Source organism: Mesocricetus auratus, unplaced genomic scaffold, assembly GCF_017639785.1.
Source record: "Mesocricetus auratus isolate SY011 unplaced genomic scaffold, BCM_Maur_2.0 Super-Scaffold_100013, whole genome shotgun sequence".
Classification (NCBI taxonomy): Eukaryota; Metazoa; Chordata; class Mammalia; order Rodentia; family Cricetidae; genus Mesocricetus; species Mesocricetus auratus.
In genome coordinates, this window is record NW_024429196.1 from 38265414 (window position 1) to 38287141 (window position 21728).

Genomic DNA, 21728 nt, shown 5'->3' on the forward strand with positions numbered 1-21728 from the left:
AACTCATGACCTGTAGTAAAGTTTGAGATAGTAAATGATTAGTATTGTTTTAAGTATTCTGGATATGTAATGGATAACAAATATACAAATCTTCCCCCCTTTCCATTTAGGGTTGAGCATCAACCCAAGACTGCCCATTGGTATACAAAATGTTCTATCATTGAGCTTCATTCATTCACAGCTAAAATTTCTTTCAACGGAAACAAAATTTGATTGTGTGTGTTAAGTTTTTATTAAGTACACACAACGGTGGAATACAGCTTTCACATGATTAAACGAAATAAAAATTTCAAATAAAAAAAAAACACACCAAGAACATTGCAAAACTACCCAAAGATAAAAGCAATTGTAAGGGGCTGAAGAGATGGCTCAGTGGTTAAGAGCTTTTACTGCTCTTCCAGAGGACCCACTTTCAGTTCCCAGCATTCAAATCGTGTTGCTCATGACCACATGGAACTCCAGTTCCAGGGGACAGGATAGGCCTCCCTGGCCCAGTATACACACACAAATGAAAATCAAATTGATCTCAACAAAAGTCAGTCTTAATATAGTCTTGGGCTGAGGATGTAGCTCTCAGTTGGTAGAGTGCTTGCCTAATGCAGATTAATAAATCCTGGTTTCCAGCCCAAAGCACTGCATAGAAACCACATGTGGTGGAGCAGGCTTGTAATCTGTGCACTGTCGAGGTGAAGACCGATGGATCAACGGTTCAAGGCCATCCTCAGCAGCGTAGTTTCCATCAACTACTGGAGGTGGATCTTCTGGAAACCCAGCCCTCTCACACACTTGGTCAAGTTGGCTTCCTCAACTTGTAGGAACTTTTCAAAGTCACCCGGTAGGCACGACTCTCATTCCTGTTCTTCTGACAATTATCCTCCTGAGGAGCGCATGGGCACCCAGCACCTAGGGCGGCAGCTGCTTCCAGGTCTCGACGGATCAGATGAGATGGACAAGGATGGATTATGGCACTGGGAGCCAAGGAATACCACAGGTCACAGTAAGCATAGCACCGCGTTGTCCTCCGCCCTCGCTTTCCGTCCTCCTCACCTGGCGTTGTTAACTGAGGTATAGCCGGGAACTCCCCGCAGCCCTCCTTAAGGGGATATGTTGGGGGAGCACATTACTTTCTCGTTCAGCGTTTAGACATCGTGTAACCCTGCCCAGGCTGGGGAACGGCTCCTCGAGGTCATGCGCCCTGCAGTGTCACCTACTGCTGAGGGAGTCGGACAGCAACTCCAGCAGTGACGTGTAGGCTCCGTTTGCACAGTGCCCGCCTCAACCACTGGGGAGCACTAGCATGAGGGCGACTGCGCATGCTCTGTGTGCTTCCAAGGACCAGCGATCGGAGGAGAGACGCGCGTGCTCTCTGTGCTCTTCGCCTCCGCCAGCGCATATGCCCACGGGAAATGTAGTTTCTAGGACTTGGAATATTAGTCACGCTTCCTGACTGGACTCAGCGCGGGACTACAGCTCCCGGCCACCCGGCCGACGGCGGTGAGAGGACGCGGACTAAAGGGCGGGGCGAGAGCGAGGAGGGCGGAACGGGTGGGAAGGCCGCGCGCGCGGGGGCGGGGCTTCGGCCGCGAAGCCGCTGCCGCTTATGGTCCGGACCTGAGGCGCGAGCTGAGGACACAGCGCCGGGCGCGGGCGCTGCCAGTGGCACTCGGTGATCTTAGGTCCCCTCGCTCTCTGCCGGGACGCAGGAGAGAGCAGCGCGCGGCGGGGGCGCGAGGTGGTGCGGGCGGGGGCGGCCAATGCGAAACTGGCTAGTGCTGCTGTGCCCGTGCGTGCTCGGGGCCGCGCTGCACCTCTGGCACCTCTGGCTGCGCTCCCCGCCGGCCCCCCGCGCCTCCGGGCCCGGCGCGGCAGGTGAGGTGCGGGGCTCGGCGGCTGCGCGCGTGGGAGGCCGCGGGAATGGCCGGAGGGGCACCGGGCGGGTGCGGACGTCCCGGGACGGACTGAACAAACGGGTCTTTTCATCCGCGTCGGGCGAACTCGACTGTGCGTTTCTTTCCCAGCGTGTGCTCAGCGGCCCACGCCGTACTCGAGGGCCTTGGTCACAACTTGGGGGGCTTCTTTCCGAGAGGGGCCGCGAGCGCGCCGGTGCTGACGGTGCTGGCTTTGCATGTCAGAACTCACTTTGCAGTGAGGAGGGACTGACTGTACTTTGTGTTCTCTGATCATGAGCTGAGCCGGTGAAACACATCCAGACGTGGACTAGGGAGCAGCTCAGAGTGGAGTCCTCCCCTGCTGTTCTGCTTGGGTGGCTTGCTAATAAAGGAGCCTGCGAATACCGGATTCTTTAACTCTCGGGTTCATTTGTTCCCAAACTTAATCCCTCGTGGGAATGAAATCTTTGTTCTCCTACGCTCAGTGTTGTCCCACCACCCTGAACACTACCTTAGGGTCTCCTGTATGTCTTTCTCAAGTTTTTCCCGGAGAGCTTATATAAAGAGACCTAGATGGCTATTTTAAAGATAAGGTAATGCCTGATTTGTTTTGTTTTAACTACATTAGGATTTATCTTACCACTTATATTCAAACAGCTGTTTTCTCTTCGGAAAGTTTAAAACAGGCCTTCACAGTCAGCATAGGGCTGAGCCTTATATCGTATTTAGCTGTTACCAGATTACGCTGCAGTTATTTTAGTAATGATCTCTTTTCCTATTAGAGAAGCCACCAATTTTTGGAAAGGTTATTTGTGTGACTGAAGAGAATTAACCACCGAAGTGATGTAATGAAAGCGCACCATTAATGTGTATTTAGCTTGCTAAACAGGTGGGGCTTTTACAAACTAGTTGGGAAAAGTGTCGTACTTAAAAATACTTTGCAACCTAACATCTGTTGGGGTTGTGTTTTGTGGGTTTCTTTCTCTTTTTCTTTTGAATAGATGAGTGAGTGGCTGGAATCTACTTGCACAGTCAATGTAGAACATATATGAGCAGTCTATTTGGGTTCAACATAATAAACTTTGCCTCTGAGCTTGTAATTTAGTAAACCTGCAAGCAATTTTTGGCTTTGAACCAGATTTTTCCTATCCTTTTAATGTTTGGATGATGCTTATCCATTTAGACTAGACTAGATTAAGGAAGCAAACTGTAGGAAGGGTCGGGGTCATATAGGGTCATACTAGTTGTAAAAAAATTTGTGTCGCCAGGCGTTGGTGGCGCATGCCTTTAATCCCAGCACTCGGGAGGCAGAGGCAGGCGGATCTCTGTGAGTTCGAGGCCGGGCTGGACCGATAGCCTCCGAAACAATACAGAGAAACCTTGTCTCGAAAAAACCAAAAAAAAAAAAAAACAAAAAACAAAAAAAACATTTGTCGATACTGGAGCTTTGTGAGATAATTTTTTAATATAAAGCCAGACAGATTCCTATCCCATTCTCTTCCCTTGGTACTACAGAAACAAAAGCAGAAGTATTTTGATCGCAACATTTCCCCACAGGTCTTTTTCCTATTTTGCTGTTGAAATATTTAAAACATTCGGGCATATTTACATTTTGGTCACATACAATAAGCCTGAGATTATACTAAGTATCTTTCTCTTGAATTAACATTTCGGGATTTATTGTGTTATCTTTTCTGCTTCTCTGTCTGCAGTCTCATTAAGCCACAGTAGAACTTTTTACGTTTATTTGTGGATGTGTGCACATTGGTATGCCACAGAACTCTTGGAGAAGTCAAAGGACAATTTGGGAGTCAGTTCTCTTCTTCCACTGTGTGGGTTCTGGGAATCAAACTGAACATCAGACTTGGGGGCAAGTCCTTTGATCTGATGAACTATTTCAAAGCCCAATAATTTTTTGAAAGGGAAATTCACTTTCTCTGAATATTAGAAAAACTGTCCTGTTAACAGTCGGTTCAGCAAATGGTACAGAGCTGCTGGACCATCTCCTCTATTAGGTTGGAATTAACAGTCAAAATAAGGTGCCTTCCCTCCAGGTGTTAATCGTTTGAAAGGGAAGACAGCATAAGACTATAAATGCAGATGCCACAGGGATGGTGATTATGATGAAGGGACACTGAAGCAGTTTCTAAGGGAGTAAACAGAGATCCAGGAAGGCCACTGTGAAGAGGTGACAGTTGAGCAAGGACCTGAGGGAAGTGAGTGAGTCATGTTAGTACTAAGATTAGCAACTTTTCTAATGTAGTGGCTTTAAACAGCACTGGTGAGGAGGACGGTCTCTTGTGAAATATAGCACACCAGAGGGACAGACGGGAAAGGAAAAGTCTTTGGACCAGAGGATATAAACTGTGACTTGATCACTAGATTTAGACAGTGCCTTAACAGGAATTATACAGTGGTTAATATAGAAAGATGATGTGACCTAGTGCTCAATATACAAAGATAATGTGACCGAGAAAAGGCTGGTCTCTTTGTAAGCTACCTGGAGAGAAAGAAGCCAGCATTGGAAAGTAGAGGGGCTTATCACCAAGTACGTGCTACTTAGAGAGCTAGGTACCTGGGTACAGCATGTTTTCAGACAGACAGGGCAAGCAGCTCAAAGACAAATTGAGCTTGATGTACAGCTTTTTGTCTAGGGCTGGTTCTTCCAAAATTATCTGTCTATGTTATATCTCAGGGCTTCAGTTCCCATGTTTATTAAATGGTGATCTATAAACATTAATTCAGCAAAAACACTCAGAGTAGCACCCAATCCCTGTAAACACTCCAGGAATTCTGGGAAGTACTAGTAGTAAGCAGGTGGCTAAAGCCTATGCCAGTATAGTTCCTTGAAGCTGGCAAGAGCACAACTAGTAAGGCAGTGACCATTTTATCAATAGAGCTATGATGGACTCTTATGTTTTCCTCGATTTCAGTATTTCTGCCTGATTGTGATGGATGCCATCCAAGAGCATACATATGAGGTTTGTGGTTTTCTTTTTTTTTTTTTTGTCTTTTTGACTTCTTAAGCTTATTTTGAAAAATCAGTTTTGAGGTCGACAACCCTTAGACTTTAATGCCCATAGTTATTGCAAAGCTCAACAGGTTGCCAGACTCTTGGGAGAATCACTTATTAATATAAATAGTCATTGCTCTTGGGGTGTTTGCTTGGGGTTGTAATTATTTGTGTCATTGTGGAGATCTTGTTCCCTGTAGGGCTGTGCCAATTAGCACAGCAGACCTAGGAAATGCTCAGTTTGAATAAGTGAATCAAGAGATTAAAATTGAGAAGATACTATTTTTCTGCCTATATTATCTGTTTACATGCCATGAGGACCTTATAATTTACATATATTTCTTTCATAAAGGGAAACAAATTCTGTGGAGGAAAAGTTGAAATTATTTCTAAGTGAAAGGAAAGAGACATGATCTGTACTTCTACATTATTTTCAGTATAATACATGTTTTGAAAAACGTATTTGAAAATGTTTTTGATGTTTCATACACATTCTTTTCAGGAGTGTGACTGATGGCTGACATATTTTTACAAGCTGAGCACTCTCAATCATGTTAATTTTAAAAGGGAAAACTATGGGGTTGGGAATCTAACTCAGTTAGTAAAATGCTTGTCTTACAACAAGCATTCGGATCTAAATTAGATCTCAGGCAGGCATGGTGGTGCAGTTGTAATCCCAGCCCAGCATCTAGGAAATGGAGAAAGGAGGACCCTGGGGCTTACTGGCCACCCAGCCTAGATGGATCAGTGAATTACAGTTAGAAGTGAGAGAGCCTGCCTCAAAAAACAAAATGGATAGCATTAAGGAATGAAATGTCAAAAAAAAAAAAACCTCTTCCTGAAGTGAAGTGTTGAATATATATATCAGAGTGTGCCCAGAATTTGTTTTTGTGAGTTTTTTGTTTTGTTTTCTTTTGTTTTGAGGCAGGTTCTCTCTCCATGAACTCACTATGTAGACCAGGCTGGCCTCAAACTCATAGAGATCCACCTGCTTCAGCATTCCCAGTGCTGAGATTAAAGGCATGCGCCTCAAGTCGGACTCCAGTGTGCCCTGTAAAAGGCTTCCAGGTTACAGTCCTACCAACACTGAAGCAGACTAGCTGTTGTCTTGAGATCATTGTCAGTATTCTCTTGAAGAACCTGTCATTTGTATACCTTATAAGAAGACATTTGTCACTTCAAATGTAGAAGAAATCTAGTGTATAGTTGCTGGAATTCAAACTTGATTTCTAGTGAAGTTAGGCTTTTTTTTTTTTTTTAATCCCAGAGGTCATTGCCTTCTTTTACAACTTGTCTTAGCTGCCTCCCCTTCACGTTTCTGGACACTGGAATGAAAACTATGTTTCCTATGCTTGTACCATGTAACAGTGTGATGAGTATATAGAGAAGCTAGTGAGAGGAGCTGTGAGCCTAAGTGGCTGGCTACCTTATCTAGGTACTTAAAGCACCCACCTGAAACTTTTATCCTTTCATATGAGGAGTGGGGGGGTGGTTACATTGGCATGTGTGGCAGAAGAACTTGTTTCTCTTAATCTGACTTATCTGGGCATAGAAGTTCTCTAGAAAGCCGAGAAACACTCTGATTCTGAAGGAGAGGGGAGGGGGGTCTTTGAAGAAAAGCAGTTGAATAGTGGCTTAGATGGGGATTAGAAGCAGACGTCAGAACTGACGTCAAACAGAGGCATGGAATAAGATCAAAAAGTAGTTTACAGCTAATCTTCAGAATTGTCACATGCTAATGGTTATCTTTGTATATATTTAGTTGTTTAAAACAAAACCAGAAACCTTGTTTGGCAGTAATCTGGATGATTATGGAGAAGCTAGCTTTAGTAAAGGCTTACAGTCTAAACGGAATTTAGATTTAGCGCCCAGAAATGGGTAGGTTTGAGAAACGTTTTGTGAAAAGTTTGAGGCAGTGGTTAAATTATGTAAATGATTTGCTTTGACTAGACACCAGAAACGGTACTGTTTGGCTCTCATGGATATTTGAATTATTCTGAAAAAATTTTTTTGTCTGTAGAAACCTTATTTTCTGATGTCAGATTAATGAAGCATGGGTTAGATGTGACTTTTGCCCTTTTTCAGATTTTTAATCTTTCAGAAAGGCATTTTAAAAACAGGTAGTAGGACATGGTAGTGAACATTAAATCATACTGTAGGGCTGGGGGTGTAGGTCAGTAGTAGAGTGCTGGTAGCATGTACAAAGTACCCAGCACATCAGAAGAAGAAAAGATAGCTTATATGTGGTACTTATTGTATTAATATCAGTGTTCAAGGACTGTGGACAAGCTTAATTCATGAGTATGCAAATTTATGTTGAAGATAAATTCTGTGTTTATAGAATTCATTCTGGTACAAGATTGATGATAAAGCAATATAAATCTTTCATTTTGGTTTTTTGTTTGAGTCAGGGTTTCTTTGTGTAGCCGTGGCTGTCCTGGAGTTACATCTGTAGACCAGGCTGGCCTCAAACTCACAGAAATCTGCCTACTTCTGCCTCCTGAGTGCTAGGATCAAAAGTGTGCACCATCACCTCCTGGACAAATATCTCTGTAGAGTTGAAATGCCTTTTTACAAATATATTGCCTATAATGTATCTTGTAGAATATAGGGTTAGCTACATGAAAATTCTTAACAATATTAAAATTGCTATAGTGCAATATCTTTTAAATTATTGTAGTAAAAGAATTTGTCCCCTAATTATTTTGTTTGGTCTTTTTGAAAAGGCATCAACATGTTTTCTGCTGCATTTTAGACTGACCACCTAGTGCCTACGGCATATAAAAACATGGCATTTAATATAGTCAAGATTCCTGGCCCCCAGTAATTTACTGTTAAAAACATTTAGAATCAGTTCTCACCACTGGAGAAAGAGGAAATTGAATCCTTTTTAGAGCTCTATATAAGCTTGTAGCTCTTAAATTTAAAAACTAGCAATAAAAAGAAAGACTTAGCCTCTCTTCTGTCATATTTCTAAGTATGAATATTTTTAATTAAAATAGAATCCTGCCCATTACATCTTACAGCAGTAAAAAGTGAGCCGTATACATAATTTGATTTGCTAAAGGACTTTTTTGCTTTTTACTGAAAATGTTGCTTCTTCTACTTCATTCTTTAGAACATTTGGTTTGTAATAAAAGTTTCAGCTGGAGAGAGAGAGAGAGAGAGAGAGAGAGAGAGAGAGAGAGAGAGAGAGAGAGAGAGAGAGAATGTCTAACAATGGAGGTCCTTTGACTTCATCCCCCAAACTTAATAACGATCACTTATGTACTACTAGTCCTAAACTAGGACCTTTGTACATACTATCTCACTTAATTTTTTCATATTTATGACAAATGCTGTAGTCATTTTATGTTTAAGATAAACTGACACTAAGGGGCTATGTTACTTACACTCAGCCAGGTAAGGTTGTTCATGCCTGTTATCCCAGTATTGGAACAATGAGAGTAATAAATTTGAAAGTTCAGAGCCAGTCTTCACCTTTGTAGGAGCTGAATGCCAGTCTGGATTACATGTTAGAACCCTGTCTCAAAACACAACAACATCTTACAGCTTTTATTCTTGTGACGAGATATCATGACTAGGTAACTCTGAGAAAGGAAAACATTTACTTGGGGTGGCTTACAGTTCAGAGGTTCAGTCCATTATCATCATGGTGGGACATGGTGGTGTGCAGGCAGACATGGAGAACTAGCTGAGAGTCCTACATTTTGCAGGTAAAAGGAAGTGGTCAGAGAACAGGGCAGTATCTTGAGCACATATGAGAGACTTCAGGGTACTTCTCCACAGTGACACATTTCTCCAACAAGGCCATACCCACTCCAACAAAGCCACACCTCCTAATAGTGCCACTCCCTTTAGGGGCCATTTTCTTTCAGATCACCACAAACAACTGTTAGTATTCAGGCATCTGTACTGATCTATACTTGGGGTTCTGACAGGATACACCCTCAGCTGCAGCCACTAAGAGCACCACTTGTGCGTATTCATTATGTTCCCTTTTAAAGGGCTCTGCCCACCTCCCATCCCCCCCTCTGTTTGTTCACCTCTCCCTCTCCTTTCTCCTCTCTCCTGCTGCCTCCAAAGGTTGGTCTCCCTCCTCCCCTTTCCCCTTTTTGTGATCCTTTTCCTCTAATTAAAAAAACCCTCTTGTGCCAGGCAGGTGGATCTCTGTGAGTTTGAGGCCAGCCTGGTCTACAGAGCCAGTGCCAGGATAGGCTCCAAAGCTACACAGAGAAACCTTGTCTTAAAAAACAAAAAAACAAAAAACCTTTGCTTGAACACTGTTGTATGGTGTCTTTCTTTCACACACTACTTTTCTTAAATTACAACAACAAAAACCCCAAAAACTCTCATAGTAAATATGTGAAGGAACCAGGATTCTAACTGGCTTAATTGATTTTCTTACTACTTAGTATTTGTTATTTATGCCATATTGGCTTTCACAGCTGATTGTTTTTCTTTTCTTTTCTTTTTGTTTTTTGAGACAGGGTTTCTCAGTGTAGCTTTGTAGACCAGGTTGGCCTCCAATCCACAGAGATCCACCTGCCTCTGCCTCCCGGGTACTGGGATTAAAGGCATTCGACGCGCCTCACCATCGCCACTTGGCCAGCCACAGCTGATTCTTATTACAAACTTCCTTGTTTTGAAAATCTTTCTTATGCTAGCATAGATATGTAGGTACATACGTATGAGATACCAAAAGACTATATGCCAGTATGTTGTACATATTTTTGGATGCTGAGTTTATGGGTTGTTTTAAATTTAAAATGAAATTTAAACTTTTATTTTTACTTATCCGTGTTCTATACTGTAGTTGAAATGTTGTGACTGACTCAAAATCTATGTTGCTTATTTATAGGTCAAGCAGCCTTGTTTCCTCAGTGGAAATTTAGTCACTACGATGTGGTAGTTGGTGTGTTATCAGCTCGAAATAACCATGAACTTCGAAATGTGATAAGAAACACCTGGCTGAAGCATTTGTTGCAACATCCTACTTTAAGTCAACGGTAGGTCTTCTGGATTACTCCTTTGCCTATTTCAAGAACTGAAAACAAAACAAAACAAAACAAAAAAACCTTAGTTTTAAAAGTCAGATATTGGAGCTGGAGAGATGGCTTGGTGGGTGGTTAAGAGCACTGGCCATCTTCCTGAGAATCTAGGTTCAGTTCTCAGCACCTACGTGCTGACTCACAACTGTCTGTAACTCTAATTCCAGGGCATCTAATTTCCTTTCTGGCCTCTCTCTGGGCATTGCACACATGTGGTACACAGGTATACATGTAGACAAAACACTCATGCATGTAAAGTAAACCTTTTTTTAAAAAGAGAGACTGATTTAGAAACATGGCTGTTTTGGGAGAAGTGGCCACTTCTGAATCTTAGAAGTAAGTTTTATCAAGATTTTAAGCCAGAAAGCACTTGAGAGAGTATGTTCTTGGGTTGGCATCCTAGAGTATTTTCAATATCCTCACTTTTTTCAGTTGTGTATTGTGTATTATTTTTAGTAATATAATGTATTGTGTACATGGCATGCCACGTTCTTGCCTACTCACCCTCCCAGAACTGGGTTTTGCACTGGCTCTCCTGCTGATAGTAGGTGGCCTGGCTGTTAGTCAGGAATGTTTGGGCATGAGTGGTTGGCGTGGGAAGTGAAAGCAAGAAAACAAAACACCATGATTTTGATGTAAGCAGTTGCTGGCAAGTTCTTATTGGGCATGACAGGAAAGACTATTGGAAGAGTTCTGGAGATGGTTTAGAGGCCTTAATAGGATTTGGTATTGCAGTCCTGTACTAAGGACCTGAGTCCCCTTCTCAGTGTGAGCATCTCTTTAGACTGCAGTGAGGACCTGAGGAGGGAGGCCTGGGGCTGAGCTGCTTAGGATGGGAAAACACTGAGACTGTAGCAGAGAAAGTCCTCTTGGGGCTGTATTAAACTGTCACTGTCTTGGATAGCTGTTAAGGTAAATTGCAGTTGGGAATTTTCATGACACTGACAGTGAACATGCATGGATTTCCTATCTTCCTCATGGCAGCTTCCATTCCTCTTCCTGGTAGGTAGGTATATGACTGAAATAATAAATCCTGTTACCAAGCAAGGAATGGCCTCAGAACCACCTCCAGAGCTTGAATTCCCAGTATCTTTGCTGTCATGCCCAATAAGAATGTGCCACCAACTGTTCATACCAAAATCATGGTGTTATGTTGGTTTTCCTTGCTTTCATTTCCCACGCCAATCATTCACTTATTCTTGGTGCAGCTTTTAGGTCATACCCACAATCAGACTTCTCAATACCCTTTACCACTGCCTTCCTTTCCTATCCTACCTTTACCTGTCACTTGGATTGTTGCAGAAGTTCCCCTATATGGATTACTTGCTTTTATCTTAGTCATAGTTCACGTTTTATTTTCCATATAGCTGCCAGACCGGAATGATCCTCTTAAGATTAGTCAAATTTTGTTAATTCTCTATTCATACCTCTCCATTGATGTGTGTGTGTGTGTGTGTGTGTGTGTGTGTGTGTGTGTGTGTGTGTGTGAATGCACGTGTGTGCACCTACCTGTCTGTTGTCTGTTAGAATAAAATCCTGTCAGGCATAGACAGGAGCTTAAGGTCATCCTCAGATGATTATTGAGTTTGAGGCCGGTCTTGGCTACATGACACTTGTCTCTAAATAAAGAAATATAATAAAATAAAACCCTCAAATCATAGTAGTCATTGACCTTTTCTACATCACCTTCTCCTATGTAAGTCATTTTGCTTTGTTTCTTTCATGCCCCCAGGATTGATTTTTTCCTAATGCATACAAAATAATGGTGGTTTTCATTATTATAACATTTTCATAAGTTTGTCATTGTACTTTGCTCTAACTCACCCTCTCATTGTTTCTATTATTCCCTCACCCTAAAGAGTTCATCCTTTTGCATTCGTCTCTCCTCTCTCTCTCTCTCTCTCTCTCTCTCTCTCTCTCTCTCTCTCTCTCTCTCTCTCTCTCTCTCTCACACACACACACACACACACACACACACACGCTCACCCTCTCATTGTTCCCATTAGTCCCTTGCCCTAAAGTCCATCCTTTTGCATTCGTGTCCCACATACAATATCTGTGTTCTGCTTGAGAAAAACATGTCTCCTTTTCCATCCCCCATCCCCCATCCCCACCCCATACACTATGCAAGCTTCTGCTTCAGAGCCTTTGCTCTTGATTAGACTTCCCTTTCTTTAAATGTCTTCATGGTAGCATTCTATCAAGTCTCTGGTAGATGTTACCCTAGCAAACGGTGTCAGATTAAATAATACTCTACTTCTTCATTACTGTCTTCCCTTGCTTGATTTTATTATTGCACATATTACCAACTGGCATGTGTAATGCATTTGTAAGTTATTCATCATTCCCCACTAGGAGGTAGACTCTTCGTTTTGTTTTGTTTTCTTTTGTTTATCCTACTGATAGAATTCCAGTATCTAGAACCTAGCTCGACTAAGAGTGAGGTACTCAACAACTGTTGAATGAATACATCAGAACTAGAAATAATCAGTATAATTTATACCAATAATTCATTTGCCCTTGTAACAGTATTTAAATGTAGTAAGCTTGTGTTTGTTTTCGGAAGATAATGGATTGTCTATATGAGAACAGATTGAAGCCCAAAAATATTTTTCTAAGGCATAATAGTTATATGGATTTAGTAAGGTTATTTAAGATAGCTTTAAAAAAAGTGGTATGTATAATTTAGTTAGCATATTCACTGATGTCTGTCTGCACCTTTATTACAAATGCTAATTGTCTAAATAAGGTGTTCTGCCTAGCTGGGCAGTAGTAAAAGACAATGCATTCTGTGGTTATGGTATTCTTTGATATCTTGTGCTTTACCAAAGGAGTTATTTATGAGGACTGTGTTTGATTCTAAGCCTCTAATAGGCTGTAATTTGTTACTTTTAATTTATTTATGTTCTAATCAGGTTGTGTACTAAGTATGTTAAAACACAAAGATACAGTAGAGCTGGAGTCTAGGGGCCTTGAAGTTTAGTAGATAGAACTAGGTGTGGTAATATAGTATGTGCTACAATGGAGATACATGTAAAATAGCCTGGAATGGGACTGGAGAGCTGGCTCAGCAGTTAAGAGTACTTGTTGCTCTTCCAGAGAAACCTGAGTTGTGATCCACAAATCTTCATCAGGTGCCTTGCAACCACCTGGAATTCCAGCTCCAGGAAATCAACTCCTTTTTCTGACCACTGCAGGCATACTCACAGTCAGCAAAGGCGTGTGCACAGACAGACAGACAGAATATGATAAAATCAGTCTATTTTTAAGTAGCCTGGAGTGTTTGAGAAGCATCGGTCATATGTAACCTGGGTTTGTTGGAGGTGAGTGTTAGAGCAGAGGGAAGCCTAGGAAAGAAGGGGAAAGAGAGAAGATTGTAAGAGAGGGGGAAGCAGGAAAGGGCTGTGGCTATGAGAAATTGGCAGGGACCTTAGCTCGTGGCAAGCAGTTGTGTGGAAGCTGACTTGTTCAGACAAGAACTACTGAGTGTGACTCCTTAGTGGTGATCTCATCAGAGGATATAGAAAGAACAGAAGGTGTGTCAATGGCTGTCGGCTGTCTGATGTGGAGAGTTGTGAAATCTGCAGTCAGGGTGCTGAGGACTGGATGAGAAGAGAAAGCAGCTCAGCTGAGATGTGTTTGAGCTCAGGAGCCCACAGGCTGTGGTATCCTCTGTAAATGTTTATTAAATGACTCTCTGTAAAAAAGCGCTCATAGGTACATAGGTTTATCATAATTTTATTGATATAACGAATTGTAGCGCATAATTGATAGATTATAACATTCATGCAGTACTCTGTAAAATTAGTAAATTCTATTTGGCCAGCTAATTCTCATAGAATGCTTCTGTTTTGCCAGGATATTAGGTTTATAATGAACTTATGGCTGGAATCAGCAAAGGCATATAGCTCTGAGGTAAATATTTTAAGTTAAAGAATAAGACTTAAGGTTGGAGATATGACTCAGCAAGTACCTATCTACCTGCTCTTTCAGAGAACCCAGGTTCATTTACTAGCACCAACATGGCAGCTTACAAGGGTCTGAAATCAGTCCCAAGGGACCTACCTCCTTCTTCTGACCTCCATGAGAATTGCATGCATGTAGCACATGAATGTACATGTAGGCAAATACCCCTACACATAAAAATAATAAGTTGTTCAAAATAAACGTTTTAAAGTGATGCTGTAACGATAAACGGCACACTTACTGAAAGTAAAACTAAGTATTTATTGTAGAAATTACTCACAAGATACCAAACAAGTAACCCAGATGAGCCAAGTAGTTTTCCGCCGCCGAACTGGAAGCAGAAAGCCGGAAAAAGAGCAAGACTTCCATTGTTCAGTCTTTTATACCTTCCCCCGTAACGCCCTAGCCATGCCCAAAAGTGGGCCTGGCTAGTGATGTAGTTCACCACCTATGTACGTGTACGTCTTTAGTCATGCCTAAAGTGGGTGTGGTTAGCGGTGTGGTAAACTGCTCTTTTATTACCTCATCTGTATGAGCCTCTAGTAAGTCACATGGCTAATGGCGGCACACGGCTTCCTCCTACATTAAAGTCCTACTAAAGTATTTACTAAGATATGTCAGTACTTTATTCTCAGTCAATGACCTCTTTGAATCAGCTAATAGTTTTTGGATATTGAAGAAGTATTCAGATTTTTTTAGTATTCACAAAGTAATTGCTATAGATCTATCTGCTTAGTTTTAATCTGCATTACTAGCATTTTCTCATACTTTGAGGCTAAACAAACAGTGATACAAGAAGCCCATCCTTGTTTATATTGTTTATCGATTTCTGTTTAAGCATTTTCACCAAGGCCAATTTCAAGCAACTACTGTAACATAACTGGGTATAGAACTGTGAAAAGATATATACCATGTACCATGAATATTCCATCAAACAGATAAAAGTATGGGTAACTCGAATATTCCCTTGTTTCAAATCTATTTGTTTTTGTAATTTAATAAAAACTGTATTTAACCATTTACAAAATTCCTGAAAATTTGACACCTAGCTCTGATAAGCCAGCAGTTCAGAACTCAGCTCCCTGTGGGTAATCTAGATGCCAAAGAACTTGAGGACTGATTACTCTGAGGATGAGTCTACGCTAGATGTGCTAGGTCAAGAATCATTTTATACCAGCTACAGCCCTAGGAATAAATTAATATTGTCAGAGGATAGGGTGTAAGAATGAGCAGACCAAGAAGAGATGAAGGGCTGGGTAACAGGTCACAAGGTAACCAGTGACACAAGGTTTGGGAACAGCAGAGACCTCCTATGACAGAAATGTTAGTCCAGCAAGAGGAAAGGAACATTGCAAATGCAGTTTCTGTGATCTGCTAGCTGGTATGTACATTTGCTGGTAACCAGGGCAAACATTTACACTTGCTTTGGTACTACAGAAGAGGGCTCATTTAAAGTCATTCAATATTAGCAGCCTTTGGGTTGCATGTCCCCTCCTTTCGTTAGGCTAGAAAAATAAAGTTAGAGAATATCCCTCATAAATGCTAGTGTCTCAAAGGTCTGAAATGAACATGAGGAAATGGGTATGTGTGAAGTGAAATCCATAACTGACACTAATGCCAACCCATCTCTCAGTGTGCTTGTGAAGTTCATAATAGGTGCTCGTGGCTGTGAAGTGCCTGTGGAAGACAGGGAGGATCCTTACTCCTGCCGACTGCTCAACATCACCAATCCAGGTGCGTTCAGGCTGCCACCTGTTTGTTGGCAAGTAAAAGGTACTAAATTTTATAGGAGAGAGGATGTTTAACCAACTATTTGTCATCAAAATTTGTGGTCCAGCCTTTTTGACAGACTGACTAGTCGCCCAGGGAGTCTCTGGGATTCTTTACAGCATCTAGAGAATTAGATTACTCATAACTTGCTGAATTTCGAACTTTTGGAAAATTGTTGATTTTACCAGTTAATTTATGATAAAACATTGAGCATAGGTCCTGGGACTCCATAAATACTTTGTACTAAAAAGCCCATCTTTTTTACAGGTTGGATTCCAGTCTACTTTTTTAAATAAATTGAGTGTACATTTTAGTCTGTGTCATAAAGCAAGGGTTGTAGACAATATTTTACCAAGATTGTGTTCTTATCAGAGGTTCCATTAACTTTTAGAGAGCCAAAGGATCATAACCCTATCAGAAGTGTTGTTGCTAATGTAGTCGCTTACAGAAATTAAACCCAAACAACCACATCCAGAAAACAGTACACAGGGCTGGAGGTACAGCTCACTGACAGAGTGCCTGCCTAGCAGTGTGCAGTCGTGGTCCCATCCCCAACACCTGTTATCTTGAACTTACCATCTTAAGTGTTTACTGATAGTACAGTAGATCTCCAGTAATAGAACACTTCCATCGTTTAATACATAGTTTTAAAACTGCACTGTTTAATGTAGATATATCTTATTTTACCCCCTGAGCATTTGTGTTATTTCAGTATTTAAAAGTCATGAACCGTAATCCTGCTGCTGCATATGTAGAAGGTTTGATTGATAGCTGCTATCAAAGCCAACAAGATTTTCTGCTCCAAGTAGCTTAAACTTAAGGTACATTTGTTTAAGGTGAAGAAAGTTTAGGAATGACTTGAACTCCTGTTTTTAGTAGACAGGCTTCTTTCTACTTTGGATGCCTTTTGTCTCCTGAATATATTAAAGAGAAAAACTTGCTGTCATCCAGTGTGGATGCTGACAGTGCTGTCTAGCTCATCGCAAAAATCTGTGTCTTTTTGCCCCTTTGTGCTCATGTCTGTTGACAAGGAGGAGGCAGCATTTCCTGTTAATCTTCTTCATTATACTAAAAATCTGTTGTAAGTATAAGATAGCTTCTAGGGACTAAAGTGAGGGACTAAATGCCTCATATGTACAAAGTTGGACCATATCCTAGAGTCTCTGTTGTAAAGCAGGGCTTTCTTTCTTTTTTTTTTTTTTTTTTTTTTTAGTTTTTTTCAAGACAGGGTTTCTCTGTGGCTTTGGAGAGGGCTGTCTTTCTTAGAATATCAGTGAACTTGGAAAATTCTGTCAAAGCAGAATTTTGTGTTGTTCTGTTTTTTTGAGGAGTAGGACCCAGTGGTTTTCAGTGAGATCCATAGTGCCAGGAATCCACCCCAGGGTCTTGTGTGTCCTGGGCATGTGCAGCTACACAACTGAATTGGATTCACAGCCCTGATATGAATGTATAGACTGGCCACAGTCTGTATTTACTTTATAAGTAAATGTGTGTGCACACATTTGTGTAACTGATTGGATTGTCAGAGTTTGAAAACCATCATTCTAAAAACTACAGAGAACTTTGACGTTAAAGTAGGTCTTACATTTCTCAAACTAGTTTTGACAAATAAACCAAACTGTCTTATCATCTAACCTATCCTGGTTCATCTATAGTAATTAGAAAAGTTACTTGAAAAGGACTATTGACTGGGGATATAGCTCTCTGGTGGATTGAAGCCCAGGTTCAGTTCCCAGCACTGGAGAAAAGAAAGGGCAGTTCGGGAAACTGATGAGCCACTAAAAAGAGCACTGACTTGTGTGAGTCATTAAACTTGGGTCTGATTCCTGAGGCTGTCACTTTTTGTGACTGGGGGATGATTATTTAAGTGTCCCTTACGGTTACTGTGTCCTGGGAAGTGGTAATGTGTAGATGTGGGTGCTCAGAATCTGCTTGATTTACTTATCTGCTGGAAATATTCTACAGCAAGTTTCCCAGTGTTGTTTGCAGTGATTTCAGTTCCCTCTGTACTGCAGTGGTTTCCTTACATACTGTACACTTTTAAATTGTTTAATAAGAGGTAACATTTTTAGAATTTGCAGAGCAAGATTAAATTTCCTAGTCATTTTTACTATAGTAAGTACTGTTTTTATTATGTTAACCCAGTCCTCCCATTTAGATGCCTGCAGTTGACTTATATCTAGTATTCACCTATGGGATGTGTGTGCAGAAGTCTGGATTTTATTTACTTGATGATATAAAACCCTATTCTCATTGTTTGTTTAGTTTTGAATCAGGAAATTGAGGCTTTCGTCTTTCCTGAAGATGCCTCCTCATCCAGACTCTCTGAAGACCGAGTTGTCAGTGTGAGCTTCCGAGTTCTCTACCCAATCGTGATTACCAGTCTTGGAGTATTTTATGATGCCAATGACATTGGCTTTCAAAGGAACATCACAGTCAAGTTGTATCAGGCAGAGCAGGAGGTGTGTATTAGCATGTACAGGATTTTTCTTTTCTTTCTTTCTTTTTTTTTTTTTTTTTTTTTTTTTTTTTTGGTTTTTCTATACAGGGTTTCTCTATGTATCACCCTGGCTGTCCTGGAACTCCCTGAGATCCACCTGCCTTGGCTTCTCAAGTGCTGGGATTAAAGGCATACACCACCACCCAGCTGTGCCACTACTCCCGGATAGGATTTTTCTTCTTGAGAGCAGCTTTTCCTTGTGGTCCCAAGTAGATTGAAAGACCAGACCATTCTTCATAGTTGCGTGACCTCCATCTTCCTGTATTGGTTGAACTTATATATGCTGATTTGTAATTCTGGTTTGGAGAGAGATTACCATAGATAGATGAGTTGTATGTACAAAAATAAAAGTTGGACTAGATTAGAAATTCCCATCCTAAATCACCCATAGCTTCATTAACAAAGGTGTCAGAAACATGAGCTGGAGAAAAGACAATCTTTTGAAAAATAGTGCTGGCAAATTGTATGACCACCTGCCAAAGAATAAAATTAGATCCATATCTTTTACCTTGCACAAAAAAATCAGTTCAAACTGTATCAGAAACCTTAATTGAAAATTGTAAAGTGCTCTGGAAAAACATTTCAGGACATCAGTATATCAGGACTTTTGTTACATAAGCCACAAATTTCTGAATAGAACCCTGGTAGTGTAAGAAATTGCCCCTCAACCAAAGAATAAATAAGGAAAATGTGGTACATTTATATAATGGAGTACTACTCAGTGGTTAAAAAAAAAATAACATCTTGAAATTTGAAGGCAAATAGACAGGACTAGAAAAAGCTATCCTGAGTGAGATAACCCAGACCCAGAATGACAAATATAATATATACTCAATCATAAGGGGATATTAGACATAAAGCAAAAGATAACAAACCTACAGGCCACAACCCAGAGATTCTAGAGTGCCTTAAGAGAGACATACATGGATTCACCAAAGAAAGGGAAAAACACAAGATCTCCTGAGTAAATTGGGAGCATGGGGGGGTGGAAGGGGAGAGAGGAGTAGGGAAAAATGTATAGCTTAGTACAATGTAAAAAAATAATTTATCAACAGAATGAGCATACTACAAAATAGGAGAAAAGTCTATGCAAGCTATACTTCATGGTTAATTTTTGAAAGAACAAGGAGAATGAAACAAAAAACCTGACATTCAAAAAAAAAAATGACCAGTGTTTTGAACAGTTCTCAAAAGAAGAAAATCAAACAACCAATTTTTAAGTATTCAACATCTCTAGCCATCAGAGAAATACAAATTCCATCCCACCCTTTTTAGGATGATCAGTATCAAGAATAAGAAAATATGGGGCTAGAGAGATGGTTTAGATGTTAAGAGCACTGGTTACTCTTCCAAAGGTCCTGAGTTCAATTCCCAGAAACCGCATGGTGGCTCACAAACATCTATAGTGAGATCTGATGCCCTCTTCTGGCATAAAGGCATACATGAAGATAGAGCACTCATACATAAAATGAATAAATAAAATCTTTAAAAACAACAACAAAATATACTGTTGAGGATATGATAGAAGAGGAGCTGTTTCCAATGTTAAGGCAGCCACTGTAGAAAACAGTGTGACCATATGACCAAGCTATGCCACTTCTGCACATACACAGAGGACTCTACAACGTACTGCAGAAAAATATTCTCACATCCATCTTTATCACTGTTCTTTTTACATAGCAAGGAACAGAAAAGTGGATAATGAAAATGGGGTACATAATGTACAACAGAATTTTACTCAGTCATAAAGAAAAATGAAATTTTCAGGAAAATGAACAGAATGGAATTAGAGAATGCTTTATTAAGTGAGGACACCAAAACTTGAAAGACAAATACCACTATATATTCTCTTTCATAAAATGTTGATCCTAGCCTCTGGGTCAAGTTGGAAGTAAATATGGCTGAAGGCCAAGACCCTAGAAGGTGGCTCATGAGGCTTGCTGGGGGGTGGAGAGAGACAATGGAAAAAAGTTGAAATGGAGTAATGGGATGTAGCAAGTCTTTCTCTGTCCCACCTGCCAGTTCCCAAATAACCACACAGAGACTTCTTATTAATTATGAAAGCTTGGCCAATAGCTGAGGCTTGTTTCTAACTAGCTTTTTAACTTAAATTAACACATATCTTGTAATCTACATTCTTTTATGTGGCTCAATTACCTTTACTTTGTGATGCCCATACTTCTTGCATCCCCAGTATCCTCTCTGCCCCCAAAATCTTGCCTAGCTATTGGCTATTTATCTTTATTAAACCAGTCGTAGTCACATATCTTCACACAGTGTAAAAGAATATTCCACAACAATAGGAGAACAAAATGCTACTGTGGGAGTGGGAGCAGGGAGATAAGAGGATAGATAATAGACTAAAATGAAATATGTATGAAAGTATCATATGGAAACCAATTACTTTGTTAACTGACAGTTTTGTTTTGTTTTTAACTTTCTGCTTACTCCAAGCCCTTGTGGATTACTGTCTTGGTAGTACTGTCTTTTCTGTTGGTGTAGGTTTTCCTTTTATGCCTAGCAACTAGATACTGTGAATGATCTATTATAGGACCTCTCATTACATCCCACATCTTTTTTTCTTTTGTTGCAGTAGCAAGCAGTTAAGTTTTCTGTAGGAGATTCTAAACTGTTCCTTGCAGTGCATAACAGTTCAAACCCTACTTGGCTCTTTTTGCTCTTTAGTTGGGCTGCCTGGGTTCTGCTTCGGATAAGTGTTTTATGAGTCAGCCTTCGATTAAGGCAGAATTTATATGAAAAATTAAGGCTCATTCTCCCTCTCCTCCCACCTCTGTGCATATATGTGAGAACTTTTCTTGCTTGTGAGTTTTCCTTTTAGCTGATACTTTTATCCCACTCATGTCTTCTGATTTTTTTTTTTTAAGTTGGTGTAGAGCTGTACCTTCAGCAAAGAGCATTAAGGGAAGATGGAATAGACCCACTTTCCTTTTTCCCATGATTTGATTCTTTTCCAGGTTTTGCATGTGTTTGAATTCCAGTTTCTGTCAGATCTTTGTTGTTGTTCCTTACTGGTCTGTTTTTGTTTTTTGAGATGGGACAGTCGAAGCTGTCATTAAACTCGAAATCCTCCTGTTTTAACCTCCTGAGTGCTGGATTGCAGATGGATGTCATCACATGTGGCTAAGATGTTTTTTTATGTTTTTTTCAGTTCAACATTGTTACCTATACGTAGCATTTGGTTTGCTATTACTAGAAGCCTGTTTTTGGTTTTTGTTGGCTGTTAGTTGGTTGAAGTTTTGTTGAAGTCAGACAAGGTCAGACACAGAACTGTAATGCCAACGTTCAGGAGTCTGAGGAAGGAGGATTTCCACAAGTTCACGGCAAGTCTAGTCAATTATTTCCAGCCAAGACTAGACCCTCCCTCGTCTCTCTATCTGTGCCCACTGAGTCCAATTGGTGCTGCTTATATGATCGTGGACTCGGGGTCATTCACTGGGGGACCCTAGGGAAACTACCAGTGGTCATATATCATAAGGAAAGTGAGTCTCCCTCACAGCCATCAACTACCAGTAGTCCCA

General features: G+C 40.8%; 1 protein-coding gene and 1 long non-coding RNA gene across 2 annotated transcripts in view; one reads left to right on the forward strand and one right to left on the reverse strand.

Moving 5' to 3' along the window:
* Positions 1 to 213: 213 nt before the first annotated feature.
* On the reverse strand, positions 214 to 1411 carry LOC121143534. Its single transcript, XR_005880772.1, has 2 exons — positions 1048 to 1411; positions 214 to 968 (listed from the first exon to the last, which is right to left on the reverse strand). It is a non-coding gene; the product is annotated as an uncharacterized LOC121143534 (long non-coding RNA).
* A 164-nt stretch (positions 1412 to 1575) lies between these two features.
* Positions 1576 to 21728, forward strand: part of B3galnt2 (beta-1,3-N-acetylgalactosaminyltransferase 2) — a 39358-nt gene continuing 19205 nt past the window's right edge. Inside the window, exons 1-4 of the mRNA XM_005071792.4 lie at positions 1576 to 1869; positions 9764 to 9911; positions 15553 to 15653; positions 17955 to 18151. Of these exons, the coding sequence (XP_005071849.1) occupies positions 1755 to 1869; positions 9764 to 9911; positions 15553 to 15653; positions 17955 to 18151 (561 nt within the window). The 5' untranslated portion in view covers positions 1576 to 1754. The remainder of the gene's footprint in view (positions 1870 to 9763; positions 9912 to 15552; positions 15654 to 17954; positions 18152 to 21728) is intronic.